The sequence below is a fragment of the Sinocyclocheilus grahami genome, unplaced genomic scaffold, assembly GCF_001515645.1.
Source record: "Sinocyclocheilus grahami isolate Dianchi unplaced genomic scaffold, SAMN03320097.WGS_v1.1 scaffold205.1, whole genome shotgun sequence".
Lineage (NCBI taxonomy): Eukaryota > Metazoa > Chordata > Actinopteri > Cypriniformes > Cyprinidae > Sinocyclocheilus > Sinocyclocheilus grahami.
The window spans coordinates 52,320-69,612 of record NW_015505384.1 but is presented as its reverse complement, the minus strand read 5'-3'; the positions used below and the strand labels follow the sequence as shown (position 1 = coordinate 69,612).

Genomic DNA, 17,293 nt, shown 5'->3' with positions numbered 1-17,293 from the left:
CAGAACGACAGATGAACAGACAGAACAATAGACAGACAGACAGACAGACAGAAAGACAGCAGACAAACAGAATGACAGACAGATAGATAGAACAATATGTAGCAAGACAGCAGACAGTCAGAACAATAGCTAGACAGACAGACAGACCAACAGACAGAACAATAGATAGACAGACAGACAGACCAACAGAACAATAGGTAGACAGACAGACAGACAGACAAATGACAGACAGAACAATAGACAGACAGACCGACAGAACAATAGACAGACAGACAGACAAATTACAAACAGAACAATAGACAGACAGAACAACAGATAGACAGACAAAAAAAAACACAGAACGATAAGGTAAGTCTATCTGTCTGTTTGTTGTTCTATCTAGGTTTCTTTCTATCACTTGTTGAAGCCTTTGAAAGCCTCTGTTATTGTGCAGTAATTTCATAAATAATTGATCATGGAGGAACTCCCGGTGACGGAAGATAAAGTGCCGTGTCTGTTGCTATGGAGCTTGGAAAAAGACTTTGATACTTGAGTGAACCAAACTGATTTATGTCCAAACTCACAGATGTCATAAAACCTAATCACATTCCACAACAATAACAAAAAGCACTCGAGTCTCTCAGGTGTGCAGCATCAGCACTGCATTGAGAGATTCACAGCAGGTGAGGCTAAAAAAACAGTGACAGATGTGAGAGGGCTCATTATTTCGGATGAAAATATTACCAAACAGGACCACACACAAGCTCTTCATTTATGATGCTCTGAGAAAAACTCATACGTCATTATCCTCTATAACTGGCACAATAACAGTCTGGTCTTCTCCACGCACATGGAATTGAATGAAGAATGGAACAGATGAACCTACACAAGAGCTCTACAGAAGCACTCATGCACAATGATTATAGATGAAGTGTGGACTCTTTACTAACAATCTATGAGGTGGTTCGCATTAATGATTTTAACAGTGGCCATTTCATGCTAATTCCAGGAAACAGTGACTCTTTTCCAAGTTTTAAAACACTCATCTCTTAGAAAATAATTCTGTTATGCCACTACATAGCTTCTGTCTCCTTCACCTCTATGTTTAACTTTCTTTTGTTCCTTTTATAGTGAACAGACTTGTTTCTTTCCTAACAACATGACTCCCTCACCACATTAATTCTTTTTTGCAGAACATGCAGTAGAGCAGATCAGTGGTCTGTTTTTGGTGAGGGTCATGGAATTAAATATTAAAGGAATAGTTTACCCAAAAATCACCAATGGATCCTCTGCAGTGAATGGGTGCCATCAGAATTAGAGTCCAAACAGCTGATAAAAACATCACAATAATCCACAAGTAATTCACACGACTCCAGTCCATCCAGATTAGAAATTATTTTCTGAAAAGCTGCATTTTTGTAAGCAACAAATCCATCATTAAGATGCTTTTAAACTTCAAATGAGTCCCTTATAATATTGCTTTCTCGAGTGAAAAAGTCATCTCTCCTGAATCAGGAGAGAAATATGCACAGATCAAGCATTTTGATGTGAGAGGACAAAAGGGGATGGACTTTTTTTTTTACTGGAGGAAGCATTATTATGGATTATGAGCTTTATTTTAGCAGGAACAACGGTTTAAAGTTACAACGTCTTAATGATGGATTTATTTCTTATAAACACTCAACCTTTGACTTCACAAGACGTTAATTGATGGACTGGAGTTGTATTGTGGACTATTGAGATGTTTTTATCAGCTGTTTGGACTCTCATTCTGACGGCACCCATTCACTGCAGAGGATCCATTGGTGAACAAGTGATGTAATGCTAAATTTCTCCAAATCTGTTCCCATGAAGAAACAAACTCATCTACATCTTGGATGGCCTGACAGTGAGTGCACTCTAAAAAGTGTTGGGTTGTTTCAATCCAACTTTGGGTCAAATATTATTATTGGATTCAATGTTTTAATTACATTTTTAACCCAAAAGTTGGGTTAGTCCATATTTGACCCAAAGTTGGGTTGAAACAACCCAGCATTTTTTAGAGTGTACATTTTCATTTTTAGGGGTGAACTATTCCTTTAAAACCGCATCATTTGTGGACAAGACATAAAATCTTCATATATTATCAAAATAGTCTTTCTTTCATCTCTTTTATTCACATAGGTGAATGGTCTGATATACTTTCAGCTGTGCTATATATACACTCTAAAAAATGTTGGGTTAAATACAACCCAGTGCTGGGTAAAATAGGGACAAACCCAGCAATTGGGCTGACCCAGTGGTTAGGCTAAATGTTTAACCCAACCTTCTGGGTAGTAACCCAACCGCTGGGTCAAAACAACCCAATTGCTGGGTTTGTCCCTATTTTACCCAGCATTTTTTAGAGTGTAGTAGATGGCAAATTTAGCTTGCTAAGTTTTGGAACTGAGCTATTTTTTTAAGGATTTTCAGGGAATTTGGCTTGTTAGTGGTAAACATTATCTTTAGTTCTAACACTTTGTGTCATCTTGTGTTATGTGATCATAATCAACGGGTGACAAATTAATTAAGAGAAATCTCCACTCCTCATTCCACTAATCAACAGGCAATCAGAATCACAGCCCAGTCAAATGCATTCAGAGCTGGAAGCTATTCTGATGTAATTTCCCTAATGGCGATGCCCTGGTGAAAATCCAGTTTAATTGTTGATTCAGGCTCAGTCAGTATTTAAAATGAAATGGATCACTACCTATTGCATTCTACAGTGTATTTTCTAATAAGAGTACCTAATGATAAATATTTCAAAAAGGCACATACAGTATTAATTTTAAACCAATTGGACTGCAAAATCATTTTTGGTTTTTTTTTCAAACCAAAATTTACAAATCTGACTTGCCCATATTTGCTGAAGTAATGTGGCAAACGTACAGCAGTAGGTCTTCTGGGTATTTCATGCATACTCCGACGTGACGTCGAGAGTGACCGACTGAAAGGGAACTGTATTCATTTTTTTTAGTCAGTCCAAATCTGAGTTAAATATATTTGCAAAAGTAATTTGGCAAATGTACAGCAGTAGGAGTTCTAGTTATTTCATACACTATCTTTCCACAAAAATATGAAGCAGCACAACTGTTTTCAGCATTGATAATAATAAGAAATGGTTCAGCATATTAGAATGATTTCTGAAGGATCATGTGACACTGAAGACGGGAGTAATGATGCTGAAAATTCAGCTTTGCATCACAAGAATAAATTGCATTTTAACACATATTCAAACAGAAAACAGTTTTTTATATAGTAAAAATTATTCACAATGTTACTGATTTTACTGTATTTTGTATTAAATAAATGCAGCCTTTATGAGCAAAAGAGACTTAAAAAAAAAAAAATCTTAACGACCCCAAACATTTGAACAGCAGTGTACACTGCAGAAATACATATGCTAATACACTATTCCGACAAAAAACTATTTATCCAGTTCTGGCAATCATGTAAACTCCCTTGTTATAAAATGATCTAAAAGGATCTCTTTGCACTTAATCAACAGTATCTGCTGGGAACTATTTGATATAGTTCTGTTTTTCCTTCATAGTCATATTTAATGCAAGAAGACAGGGCTGGGAATAGTTTACGGCATGACTGACAGAAAAATTACCTCTCATTGTTTTGCTCTGAGTTCTTCGTTTTTTCATTTCACGCTGTCGCTGCTCTCTCGTCATACTGAGTCACTTCACATAAACAGCTTTTTTAGCATGTTTATTCTCCTATAGTCAGATAAAATCAGACTGAAAATACCTCAGACGACCAGCCAAAGGTAAAATGATTGAATCAGGTATAATTCTGACAGACCTGCCATGTATATGGCCCCTGTGAGATCTTGCATCAAAAAACCTTACCAAGAACAAAAAACTCAGACAAAGATATGAATCCAAAGGCAATATTTTACATCAAGCACTCTCCTCCCCCACAATAATTATGTTCCCAGGCTATAAACAAGTCTTTATATGCCAACTCTGCTAACCAAATCTTGTATTTATAAGTCAGTGTTGACAGATGAATGTTTGGGGGAGTATTGTCAGAGTCGTTTTAAAAGGCTCCTTATTATAGAGGGGCTTTACCAGTCTGAGCTCCAACGTAATCACAATACCCACCCATGAGAACACACAATACACATGCTTTGCCAAGCAATGACTTCATCTAACATTCATACAAGTTCTGTTCCAATCAGAGTTATTGTAGTTAACTAAAAAGCTAAAAGGTACATCTTTGTACCTTATTTACACATTGTACTTTAAAGGTATACATTAGTACTTCAAAAATTACATATTAGTAGGCTACCTAAAGTGTACATATTAGTTAGAGCTGTCGGAGGCTTAGTGGTGGTGACACTGAAGTCATGTGACTGTAGTTCATTTATAGCTTAAATCTAGTTTATTATTTACGGCAATTCAAGTTTCAAAATTGAAGTTGTGTTCATTTGTGAAGATTATCATAATGAACAAAACATTTAAGAATCATACTTTTATTGGTCACAGAGCTTTTTTTTTTGTGCAACAATCCAAAAGCTGATGGATAATCCTATTATTTGTTGAGGGAACCAGGGAGATGCTAACAGAAATGCATCATCACTGCAGCGCTCTATTGGCAGCCACAAACAAACAAAAAAAGCACTTCTTTTGAACTGCACATTGGACTTGATCCACAATTATTTAGAAAAGATTGCCATTAGCATGTTCCTCAGCTAATGTCGCAATCTTTCAATATGCAGAAAAATACATCATGCAATAAATAACAATTCGGTTTGTTTTTCACCAAACTCTTGAATTGCATGGGATCATTTTATCATACACTTGAATTCTTTTTTTAAAGCTTGACGGTGTAAAGCTTAAAGCTTGATGGTATAATGAATTCACATCCATTACAGAAACAAGCACAAACAGGGCTTTTTTTAAATTTCTCCTTGTGTTTAGAAAAAGAAAGATGGCTTTAGAACAACACCAGGGTGAGTAAATGTTCATTTTCTGGTGAACTATCCATTTTACTACTACTGTATATACTGTACAACATAATATGTCAAACAAGTTCTATGTCCAAACACCCAGTATTCATAAAACTGTAGGCAGAAAATATTACTACTTCCACCAATATTTTAATTTTGGATAAAGCAAGCATTTACATTCTTAATTCCTAAATTACATATTACTGTGATTTAAGTCATTAGTTCAAAATTGTTCTGCCTTACCCACCATAATTCAGAGTAACTAAAAATGCAAACTTGGCCCAAACCGATGCCTCTCATCCCTCACCAGCTGAGATGTCAGTTTTCATACACTTAATAAAGTCCTGTGACAGATCCTGATTAAAGAGAATGCTTTGTGACAAGCGTGCCCAGGCATGTAGAGATATATTTAACCAGCTGTTAGGAACGTGAGCGTGTAGCCGAGGAGTGTCCATATTACTGTTATAGAGAGCATATTCATTCTGCCTTTGTCACTGTCCTCTGCTGTCTCGCTCTTCCTCACTGACTTTAAGGTGGTTGATGCTCTAATACCCTGGGAATGTCATTCATTATTGCCTGTGATGAATAGTTTAGTGTCAGACCGTCAGAATTAATGATCTACAAAGACATTTATTGGAAAAGCCTCAAGCTTTCAGGGAAAACAGAAACTTTGAGTTAATTAAAACTGCTAGGTGGTCGGCTGAGCAATGTTTGACTAGCATGCTACATACATCATTAGTATGGCCTTGAATCCATCTTTACAAAAGAGTAACTAAGCTCACATTCATATGAGAGATATACAGACGGCGACTTCATACATACATACATGGATTTCAATTCAAACTTTCCATGAAATACATCAATAGACTAAATGCTTTTGCAAAACATTTTAAATTTTAAATCATTTTAACTGTGGTCTATAAAATTTAAACAGCTTCTTTAATAGGGATGCACAATGTATCAGTACTACAGTAGTTAGATTTTTTTAATTTATTGGCTATTATGCACACTCATTTTCTGTAATTTTACATTTAGATTTATATTTACTGCTACATCTAACACTCTCTTAAAGGGGTCATGTGATGTTGTTAAAAGAACATTATTTTGTGTATTTGGTGTTATGAAATGTGTTTATGCAGTTTAAAGTTAAAAAAACACATTATTTTCCACATACTGTACATTATTGTTTCTCCTCTATGCCCCGCCTTTCTGAAACGCGTCGATTTTTTACAAAGATAATCGGTCTGAAAAGTGAGGTGTGCTGTGATTGGCCAGCTATCCAGTGCGTTGTGATTGGCCGAATACCTCAAGCGTGTGACGGAAATGTTAAGCCTCTTACCATACTGTGATGCCCTGTCCGGCTGGAGCGACGATTCAAAAACATGTAAACCCATTATAAACAAGGCATTTGTTGCATCCAGTGGGGACATACTTTTGGATTATAATGACTTATACTGTTTTTTTTACGCATTGGGTTGCATCGCGCCGTGTAAACATAAAACCCTGTATGCATTTGTGATCGGAGAAATGACAAATCTTTAAGGTCTTAATGAAAAGTCTATAACTTTGGTTAACATTTCTCAATGGTAGTGTAAAAAACACCCTTTTCCCCCTGTCAAACTGAGCTCTGTTTTTATCAAGCCATTCTAGTCCATGTTGCTTTAAATGCTAATGAGCTCTGCTCACCCCGCCCCTCTCTTCCGTGGGGGGACGAGCAGACTGTTTACTTTAGCCGCAAAACTTGTTAACTAGCACATTTTAGGAAAGGTGATTTGCAAAGATTCATAAAAAACCCTTATACTCACTTCTTCTGTAGATGAAGCTCGATCATGAATGATTCGCGCAAACATAGACGCATTTAGGCAGATCGGGGATCGGCGCATTCCCATCAAAACTAAAGTACCGTTAATCCTCTGCCTCTTCAGCAGCTCAAATGTGGGGAGTAAATGACGACTGTTATGTTCATTATTACATCCAACACCTCAATCGATTAATCGTAGACATTCTAACCTTTAACGCATTTAACGCACTTGCCCCAGATCTATGTGGGTCATCTCATCTGACATTTCATACAGTTGATTGATGACAAATATGAGGCAGGGCAACAACTCCTAGAGAACTTAGTTAGAATGTCCCTAAAATTCAAGATATGGGGCAAAATGTGTCACTGTTTTGAGTTTTTACATATTTACATCATATAGTTAAGCAATGTCACATGAGCAATAGGCTAAGTGCAATATCACACGAGTGCAAATGAGATACTGATCTTATACAAGAGTTCAGTAAATAAGAAGCTAATATTGTGTTATTTTAGACACCATGTTGTCTGTTTTGCTCAATTTTGCCAACGAAAATATAAAGACAAAGCAGAACTGTTCGTCTCTGAGCAACACACAGCGGCATTTTATTTCTTAAAGGGGTCATATGACGTTGCTAAAAAGAACATTATTTTGTGTATTTGGTGTAATGCAATGTGTTTATGCGGTTCAAAAAACACATTATTTTCCACATAATGTACATGATTGTTTCTCCTCTATACCCTGCCTTTTTGAAACACGTAAATTTTTTAAAAAGCGAGGTGTGCTCTGATTGGCCAGCTATCCAGTGCGTTGTGATTGGCCGAATGCCTCAAGCGTGTGAAGGAAAATGTTACGCTCCTTACTAGTGCTGGGTGGTATGATCAAAATTATACAGGTTTCACGGTACAAGACGGTATTTTTTTTTTCATGCATGACTGGGTGTTAACCATATTTTCTACTGATTAAGAGAGGAAATACTGCAGTATATTGACTTAGAATGCCCTATTTTACTGTCATGATGAGTGAATATTGTCAAAAAATACCACACTAAATAGTGACTAAACACGACCCCTTTTAATACATGTTAACCAGGAGTCACTCTCATTTATAATCGCTGCATCGTCTGATAAAATCAACATGCATCTACACTAAAGAGCGGCTATGCGGTTGTTTTGGCTATATTACTCTTTTGTCTCATGCAGCGCACTGCCTGCTTCTGAGTAACAAACAATAAAAAAACAACAAACAAAAAAGTGCATGTGATATTAACAGACGAACTACGCTCATATTTATAATTCCAAACAATCAGTAAGCGACAGGTGCTAGGAAACGCTGTTTTGTACTCATTTATTGACGAGTCGGCTGTGGTGCGGCCAAACTGAAAGCGTCGCGAGAGTTTTTTGGCACACGTCAGCATGACATCAGAGCAAGTCAGACGTAATTCGGACACTTTTATAACCGGCATGCATCTCGCGGTGATCACAGGTGATCAGTTCTGCAGAGATTTTGCTCATCTCAAACAAGCTTTATAGCTCTTGCGGTACTTTGATGTCACACCGATCGATCTGATGGTGATGATCTGCTTCAAGTCGAACAAGCCTAATGACTCAATGGACCATTCATAAAGAACCATTTACTTCACTCCTGAATGAATCAGCCATTTGAACAAATCAAATGAATGAAAAACTGACTCGATGACTTGATCATTAGGCAGTGGCACAGGCACGGGCACTCCGCCCCCTTGCAGGTAAAGGAGTCTGGTCCGCAACTCCGAGATGGTCATACCCCCGCAATGGGAGCATGAGTCATCCACGAAAGCCACCTCAGCGTGCTTCGTGCCCAGACACGAGAGGCAGCGATCGTGACCATCACCCGGTGCCAGGTAACGACCGCACCCAGAAACACACAGGAGGTACGACATCTTTAAAAAGACGCGTCTTTAAAAAGACGTTCCACCCGTGAAGCTCTTTTAGATGGAAATTGCTCTTTTAGTGTGCTGAAGCGCACAGGGGAGATGGCTGTCTGCAACCCACACAGGGGGTAGTGCAGCCTGTTGTGTGCAACCCACTTGACACGGGAAAACCACCGCCGCTGAAGCGCCGTCCACCAGCACGAGAGCCCACGAAGAGCGTGCTTGACTGTAGTTTTTACTACTTGTAGAAGGTCAGGAGCAGAACGATAGAACCGTTCGGCTCCGAAGCGAAAAGCTGAATATGCGCTGCATCTGCTGCCTACTTATACTCACGCTGTGATCAGCGGCAGCTGGATGCAATAATCGCATGCCAATGTGCATTGGCTTGTTTAGTTTACACTCGAAGGAGATTGGTCTCTCTAAACGAGATCCCAATTTGTCGGTCATCCGACGTGACGTCGAGAGTGACCGACTGAAAAATGTCAAAATTGCCCCACAAACTTACAGCTGCAAGTCTGAACTGTGAGATTTATAAGCATGGAATTATGAGAAATAAAGATAGAATTGTGAGATAATTAAGACCAGACTGGTCTGATTAATAATTCATGCAAAAGATATAATGCATACATGCATGGCCAAATTCACATGAAAAAATATGTATATATACATTGTGAATGTTTAAAATTGATGAGCTTATTATAGAATCTGAATTTGGCTACACATGTAGCCAGGGCCGTTTTAACCATTGGGCTAGGCAGGGCTGAAGCCCTAGGGCACGGGCAAGGAGGGGGCCCATGATTGGCTCTGGAGTAGATTGATTGGAGCGCCGATCCCCAAAGCCACCACGCCCCCCACTTATTAGCGCTGTTATTTAGTTGAGCTTTCCCGTAAATTCCATGCATTACCAGATTTAAACGTAAAGTCTGAATTTCATATTTCCTTTAAATATAGAGTTCATGACACACAACACTGGCTAGTTGTTTTCTTTACGATGTAAGATGTTTTAAAGTGCATCTCCATTCAGCCCTTTTGTCCTGGGCTGTGACACTTATCTGAAGGCTCAAGTGTGTGTTTGTTTGTTGTGTAAATGTAACTTTGAATTATATAAATACGTGCAACATAGCCTGCAGATGTATTGTATGTGCCGCCTTTAGAGTGCTGTTCACATCATGTATCCATAATGCTTAATAATAATGCTTTACCCTACACGTGTCTTTCAAAAAATTATTAACAATTACTACAAATTATTTTGGATCGATTGAGAATCACGACGCATCAGCGAATACATTTTTCTCCATTACCTACAAAAAAACAGCAGAATAAGAATGAGAGGCAAACAGAGAGAAATGCAAAGCACTCATCATTATAGACCGATTCAGAGTAGACGTACAGTTACGATATTTGCAGCTGCGCGCGCATAGTGGTTGCAGAAAAACACTGGGAACAAGTGGAGGTAAATGGGTAAAATATTTTTGTGCCTTTTGATGTCAAGATCAGAATGCAAATAATTTTGATAGAATACTGTCGTCAAAGACGCCATTTGAAGCTAAACGCAGATGTTTAAATGGACATACTATGGATGAAAACTGTTATGATTACTTTACTTTTAAAGCATAAATTTGATTTAAACAATAGGTCTACATAATATTCACATATGCTGTTCATAGGGGACGAATTGTATTAGCCCTACAGTTACAGCATGAAATATTATTTAAACCTTACTATTAACATTTTTACATAACATTTATTTATTTTATCTCACAATTCTGACTTTTTTTTCTCGCAAATGCAAGTTTAAATTTCCTAATTCGAATTTTATAACTCGACTTAACTCAAAAATAGTGAGTTTGTCAATTCTGAGGGAAAAAGCCAGAAGAGCCGAGGGGAAAAAAGAGAATGATGAGTTGTTTTTCTTTATTAGAATTGTGAGATATAATCTCGGAATTGCGAGAAAAAAAGTCAGAATTTTGAAATATAAAATCAAATTGACCTTTTTTTATTCTTTTATTCCATGGCTCCATAGACTGCCACTTGAAAACCGTCATTTTCTGCCACCAGATAGGCTCCGCACACAAAAAAAAACGTCATCCCTTTTTCGGCTCTATAAGACTATCCCACTCTCTAACGTCAATTTCGTTGAATAACAGTGCTTATTGCTGGGTGACAAGCTCTTGTAATATGCGGAGAACATTTTGAAAATTACATCTAATCAATATAATCTATAGTCTTTTTAAACATAACTATTTTGTACCGTTTCCGTATAATTCTCTAGCGGTAAAGGCTATCTCTCCCGGGTTTTCTGCAACCATGATGCGCGCGCATCCTGAATGTTTACAAACCTATAATTGGTCTATTCTCTCAGCTCTAACTCTCCACATGTATCAATCTCCGCCTGTCTGCCAGTTCCTTTTATTCTGTCCCTGAAGAGGAGACGACCTTGACTCTTATGTCTCTTGGTGTGTGAAGTCAACAATGAGCCAGTAATTTTCTCAATATTATTCAGTTTGTACTGTTTCCCCTCTCGACATTTCAGTATATCTCTGTCTCTCCCTTTATGTCTCTTTCCAATTTTCATATTCTCAGGATTTTATTACCCGTACAAACTTTTATGAAATGCTCAAATTTTTTTCTCAGACCCTGGGAATAGGGGCACAGGGACGAGGTAGAGTGCTTTTGCATCTCTTCTGAGTTAATTGTTTCCAGAACAGTGCTTGCGTGAACTCATTTCTCAGGCACAGATGAGCTCGAGGGGCTTCTGCTTCCTGTTTCTGTTCACCTGTGCAGGACCTGTGTCAGCTCACAGACTGACCTGAGTAATAAATCTGCACTTCATAAAAGACTATAGGCTCTAGTTATAAACCGGTCAGTCACATTTCTGTCAATATTTGCATTAGCAGTCGAGTTTAATGTTCTTCTTCTTTTGTTATCTAAGTACATATTGTTATAGGATGTTAAAGGTGTACTTTTTAGCGATGCACCGATCCGATACTCCGTATCCGAGTATCCGTATCGGCTCTGATACTGCCATTTTCTGTCGGATTGGGTATCGGACAAGACCGATCCAAATCTGATATTGTGCGTATACTATTCTGTGTTATTATTAAGCCCCATGAAAGACACAAAAACATTATAAAGCACCATAAAGTTTATCTTGCTGGAGTTTAGTGCTGTTTCTAAAGCATATTCTACCGGGTGTCTGTTAGATTACAACACTGGAGTAGAGAGCACTATGAATTGTTTTCCACGTGCACAGTAACTGAAATTTCAAACTGTTAAAAGAAAAGACTCTATCACACATATAATACACTACGCATCAATATTTCTTCCCTTTGTGCTTTGAACTTTTCTATGCCACATTGCTTCAAGCGCATCATCCTGTGCACGGGATGTGCATAAGCGCTTTGTGCCGGCCTGTATTGGAGCCTTTCATGTTATAATACTTTTGTTAATAGCCTTTCTTGTTCTGTTCTGTCCTATCTATCATATGTTGCTGCCTCATTACTGTGCTATACATTTAAAAGAAATGTCTTTTAATTTTATAGTATATATTTATATATAAATAAATACATTTACTTGTTTTTCATAAATGTATTTTACAACAATACAAAGAGCAATGTGTAACATTTTCTTAATTTGTTATTTTTCTGTATAATGAAGTTGTCTATATTTAGTAGATTGTGTTTAACGTACAAAACAGTGATGATCAGGTTAACACACAGAGGTATAGAAATTCTATATTGATTAAAAAAAAACCTGTGCTGTATCAGATCATTATCGGTATCAGCCGATACTCAGAATATTTGGTATCGGATCGGTTCTGAAAACAAATGTTATTGTGCATCCCAAGTACTTTTGTAATTGTAATTAGTCATATTCAACCTCTGAAATATCCAATTGATGCAGTTTTTTTACTTTATTATATTTTCATTACTATATAGCCTAATTATTTTATTTTTGTATTTTGTAACCACCCAAAACACCCTAGCAACCACCTAGAATACCCTACCAACACCATAGCAACATCCCATCACCCTACCAACCACCAAGAATATCCTACTGACCCCACAGCAGTAACACCAAAATAACCACTTAGAATACCTGGCAATGCCCAAGTTATTATCTTTATTATACTTTTTGTTGTAATTATTTTTTATTTACTCATTTAAACATATTTTGAGAGTACACAACTCTATGAACAAACAGAAGCTGACATTCAGTAAGTAGAAAGAAAATGCTACTATTTGTATTTTTGTAAATTTTATTTATTTATTTTTTTTACGATTAAACAAGTTGGCTGTGTTCATGCAGTCAAAAGTTATGTATGTTTGGATGAATCCAATTCAATTTCAGATTCTGGCAAAATTTCAGATTCTGACCCTAAACTTTTAGTTCATGTATTCCAGACAAAACCTCAACATAAGCGCAGTTGCCATGTTCAGAACCAGATAAAACCAAAGTGAATGTTACCGGAGCTACTGCAAGTATAACTGTACTTTTTATCGTGATGACATATCTAAAAAGACAGCTGACATATACATCAAAATAACTTTTTTTTAGCAAATATTTAGTAAGCATTCAGTCTCCATTTACCAGTTTGTAACATAAGACTTACTTAAACATACGCATGTTCATAAGACATAAAACGTTTGAAAACATACACACCACAGCACTCCGCATGTACACAAATTGAAAACTGTCAAATTCAAGCATTTCTGTGCTTAAATTCTTTCCTATTGATCACATTATTTCAGGTGTGCACCACCCATTCCAATCCCATTATAATTTCATTCAGATCGATTGATTGAGGTGTTTGTTTACATAAAGAATTTTCAGTCCCATTACTAATGAATTATTTGGTTGCATCTAAACTTAGCTAATGTTTGAGATATATTCAGTTTTTATATCAGGTGTGACTCTCAAATAGTATAGTATATTTAAAGGGTGACAAGAATGGATAAAATCACGTCTGCATAGACAGGCATCAGAGACAATCTTCTTCTCCAACTCATTTAATAATGCATGTTACCACAGAGAAAGAAAACCAGATACCTGTAGCAAATATCAAAACTAATTTTGTCTTCACGGATTTGATTCTTATTCTCAACTGTTTGGCATTTCAAAACACTGGTTCCAATCCTTTCCAAACTCCCCAGCCTCACAATATTTTTCATTTTTCATAACCTGAGAGAGGTTTGTAGCACTCACATTAGTGATAGACAGGAATGAAATTATGTAACATGTACTGCATATCAATGACGTGATGACAGCAGGTCTATTCATAAAGCACATTATCAACTGAACTTACTCTCAAAAATCTCTCAAACAACTGCTTAATAGGTACGTTTACCCTACTTATTATGGAAATAACTTTAAAAGAATAAACCGAATGCAATGTTTTCAGACACTTAACTGCATGTCATAAATGAAAATGTATTATAGTTTACATTTATATGAAATGCAATTAAGTAAACTTACGAGTGTTTATGACCCACTAAAGTAAGACTTTCATAATTAATTATATTGTGTTTTTTAGATTGCTTCTATGGTCTTTTTTGATTATATATTTTGTAATTACACATATTTTGTAATGATTAAGTCATAATTTAGTACATTTAAACTGATTTACTTTCAATTTTATATCAAATAACACACCACAGTTAACACATTACAGAATTATAATCAAGTACTTTAGTGTTCAACACTTCAAAATAATTGTACTTTAAAGCACAACAAAAGATTATTAAAACATAATGATTTAAAATGTACTTTAAAATTAAACATTTAATTTGACATTATTACAAAGTGCATGAAAGTGTACTCTCTTTAAGTGGCCTTTTACTTCATTAATACTATATTCTCTGCTTTTAAGTTTTTAAAAAATATATATTTTTAAGTTTCAAACACTCCAATTGTGCATTCAGTACAATTAAGCACACTTCTTTTTCACAAGGGTGTGTATCGTTCCAAATGGGATTGGCAACTGTATTACGCTGCTGTGTGAACATAGTTGTTTTTTTAGTGGAATGTGCTACAGTAAATGACAAGTCCAAGCCAGAAAAAATTAGATCGGTTCTTCAAACCAATGACAGCCAGACAATGTGAGCAAGAGCTTTTTCATTTGACATATGTGACATCTAACATCAGCCTGCCATTAGTACTTGACATCGTTTTCCCACCCCATCGCATGTCACACTTACCACGGGCTTTCTGGCTGATGTCCCGGAGAAGCACTTCATAACGGATGGGTTCATCATCTTCATTAAACACCATGTCATCTGCTGTGATGTTGTCCTCGCGCATCTGTGTGTACGGCCCCTCCACGGCAAAGTAGCACGGGCGATCGTCGTTCTTATTATCGCTAAACATGAGCATGGCGTGTTTGTGCCAACCGAAATGCCGGTGCATCCTGACCACAAACTCGCCCAGCTTCTTGTGCGTGGGGCCGATGTTGGTGATGGAAGAGTACAAATTGAAACCCAGTGCTCTCGCCCCACCTGTGATCATCGGAACCTCCCAATGTGTGGTGAAACGGGCCACAGGTGAGGAAGAGTAGTCACAACCCGGCCCGATGAAAGCCCAGGGGTTATATGAGAACTTCAGGTCCACGGCCACGAGAGGAGCCACTGAATCCGAACACACTCCTTCCTTGTTTTCGCTGCTGTTGAAGACCAGTTGTAGATGGTAGCCTGGCAGCAGGTTGGGGTCAGAGTTCACCTTGTCCAGGGCCCAGTGCAAGGCAGGGCCAACCCGGGGCCATGCCCAGGGGTACTCTGTGTTGTGTAGAGGCAGGATGACTGCCAGGGTGATGTTCTGTTGAGGTGGATGGGGATGGAGTGACTGAGGCTGCTTTTGAGCGAGCGGCTCCAGTTCAACCACTCCAAATGACACACCGCTCAGCAGAACTAGAAGAGTGAGCCTCAGCGGCCCCATCCGGAAAACTTCCATTCTCAAAATGGATGGGTAGGACTAAGACTCTGAAAACATCAAAACAGAGACCCACTTGAGACTGGAAATGCCCACCATTCACAGTTATTGTCGACAGAAATGAAACAAGAAACTGTATACAACTAAAAATGGCTACAACAATAAGCAGTGTTAGAGTTTCTTCAGTGCAAAAGATTCTTCAGATAATTAAAAAGTTATTCACTCTAAGAAAAAGTTGTTCTCTTGAGAAATGAGAGATGCATGATAGCATAACTGAGAAGACTACGCTGTGTAATAGTGTAAATGATTATTTCACAGCAAAGTTCTCAATTGCGTTCGCATATGACCCGTTCTGGCGTTCAACAACATCTGGACGGAGCGCTCACTACCGAATGAAACTAAACCACGGGGTCTGGAGTCACGTTTTTAAAAGTGTAACTTTTCACTTTACACACCTTAAAAAGCAAAAATGGAAGAAGAAGAAAACGTTGGACTTCTTAAACGTAACGCAAGTGTATAGAGAACAACATTTACCAGCGTAGTCGACCGGGACGCAAGAGCGCACTCTCACTTCAACCTAATATATTAAAACACACTTTTGATATAAAACATAACTGTCAACAGTTGAAAACAATAAAATTAATTTAAATAATATTTTACCACAGATCAGGTCGTCATTTGGTGTCATAATCCCTCTGTAATCCTTGCCTTCCTCTGTAAATTAAAACCCGCGTCTTGTGAATGCAGCGCGCATCTCTCGGAGCAAACGCGTCGATTTTTTTCAGCTCAAACCGACTCATCCAATTTACAGGAGTGAAACTTTAGTGTCTTGACCCTCTCCACAGAAACCAGCATGATTTCTCAAGCTCCCTTCTTTCTCCGAACGTGCCGAGGAAACGGGATTCGTAAAGAGGAACTCTTTCCCTTTCCTGGTGCGCATGTGAATTTCTTGGAAACTTTGTTAATGAGTATCGAGGCTTCTTTAGTTAAAAATTATTGAACGTGTCCTCTTCTCCTTGCTGTTTTCCCGACTGGAGAAGATGGGCAAATCTCAGCGGGTGTGGATTTGATGCAGTATGCGCACGGTGGCACAACAAAAGTGAAATCAACGTAAAAATTACGTTCACGTTTGCATCTACAAAACTCGAATCTTCATGAGGAAAAACGCAAAGATTTGATCAAATAAAATGAAACGTGTGGGTTTATTGTGAGGCACAGTCTGTGTTTGAAGGCTGTTCTCCCCTCAGGCTCATCCACTGAGTGTTGGGTCAGTCAAAGCATCGTGAAGCTCAAGGTGGGAGGAGGAGAGAACTGAGAGAGGGAATGACACAGTGTGCGAGTCTAAGTGCAGGCGGGAGAGGAGGATGAGGAGGAGGAGGAGGAGAAAGAGAGGTGTAGAAAGAATGTTTACAGCACTGTTGCGCAGCCATGTGGCATCATTACCCCATTCTGTCATCAGAACCTCAGATAGATAGATAGATAGATAGATAGATAGATAGATAGATAGATAGATAGATAGATAGATAGATAAAACGTTAGAACATTCATTCTCAATTTATTCTTAATTTTTTAAAAATGTACAGTTTTGCTTTTATACATTTGCTTACCCCAATATTTAATAAATGGTTACAACCATATAATTTTATGGTCATATATATTGTGTGTGTGTGTGCGTTTTAAATGAATATTTACTGATTAGGA

At 37.7% G+C, this 17,293-nt stretch overlaps 1 protein-coding gene across 1 annotated transcript in view; it reads right to left on the bottom strand.

Moving 5' to 3' along the window:
* Positions 1-16,880, bottom strand: part of LOC107595610 (atrial natriuretic peptide receptor 1-like) — a 44,721-nt gene extending 27,841 nt beyond the window's left edge. The window contains exons 1-2 of the mRNA XM_016286075.1: positions 16,253-16,880; positions 14,866-15,642 (exon numbers count right to left, since the gene is read on the bottom strand). Coding sequence (XP_016141561.1) covers positions 14,866-15,613 — 748 coding nt within the window. The 5' untranslated portion in view covers positions 15,614-15,642; positions 16,253-16,880. The remainder of the gene's footprint in view (positions 1-14,865; positions 15,643-16,252) is intronic.
* Between the last annotated feature and the right edge of the window lie 413 nt (positions 16,881-17,293).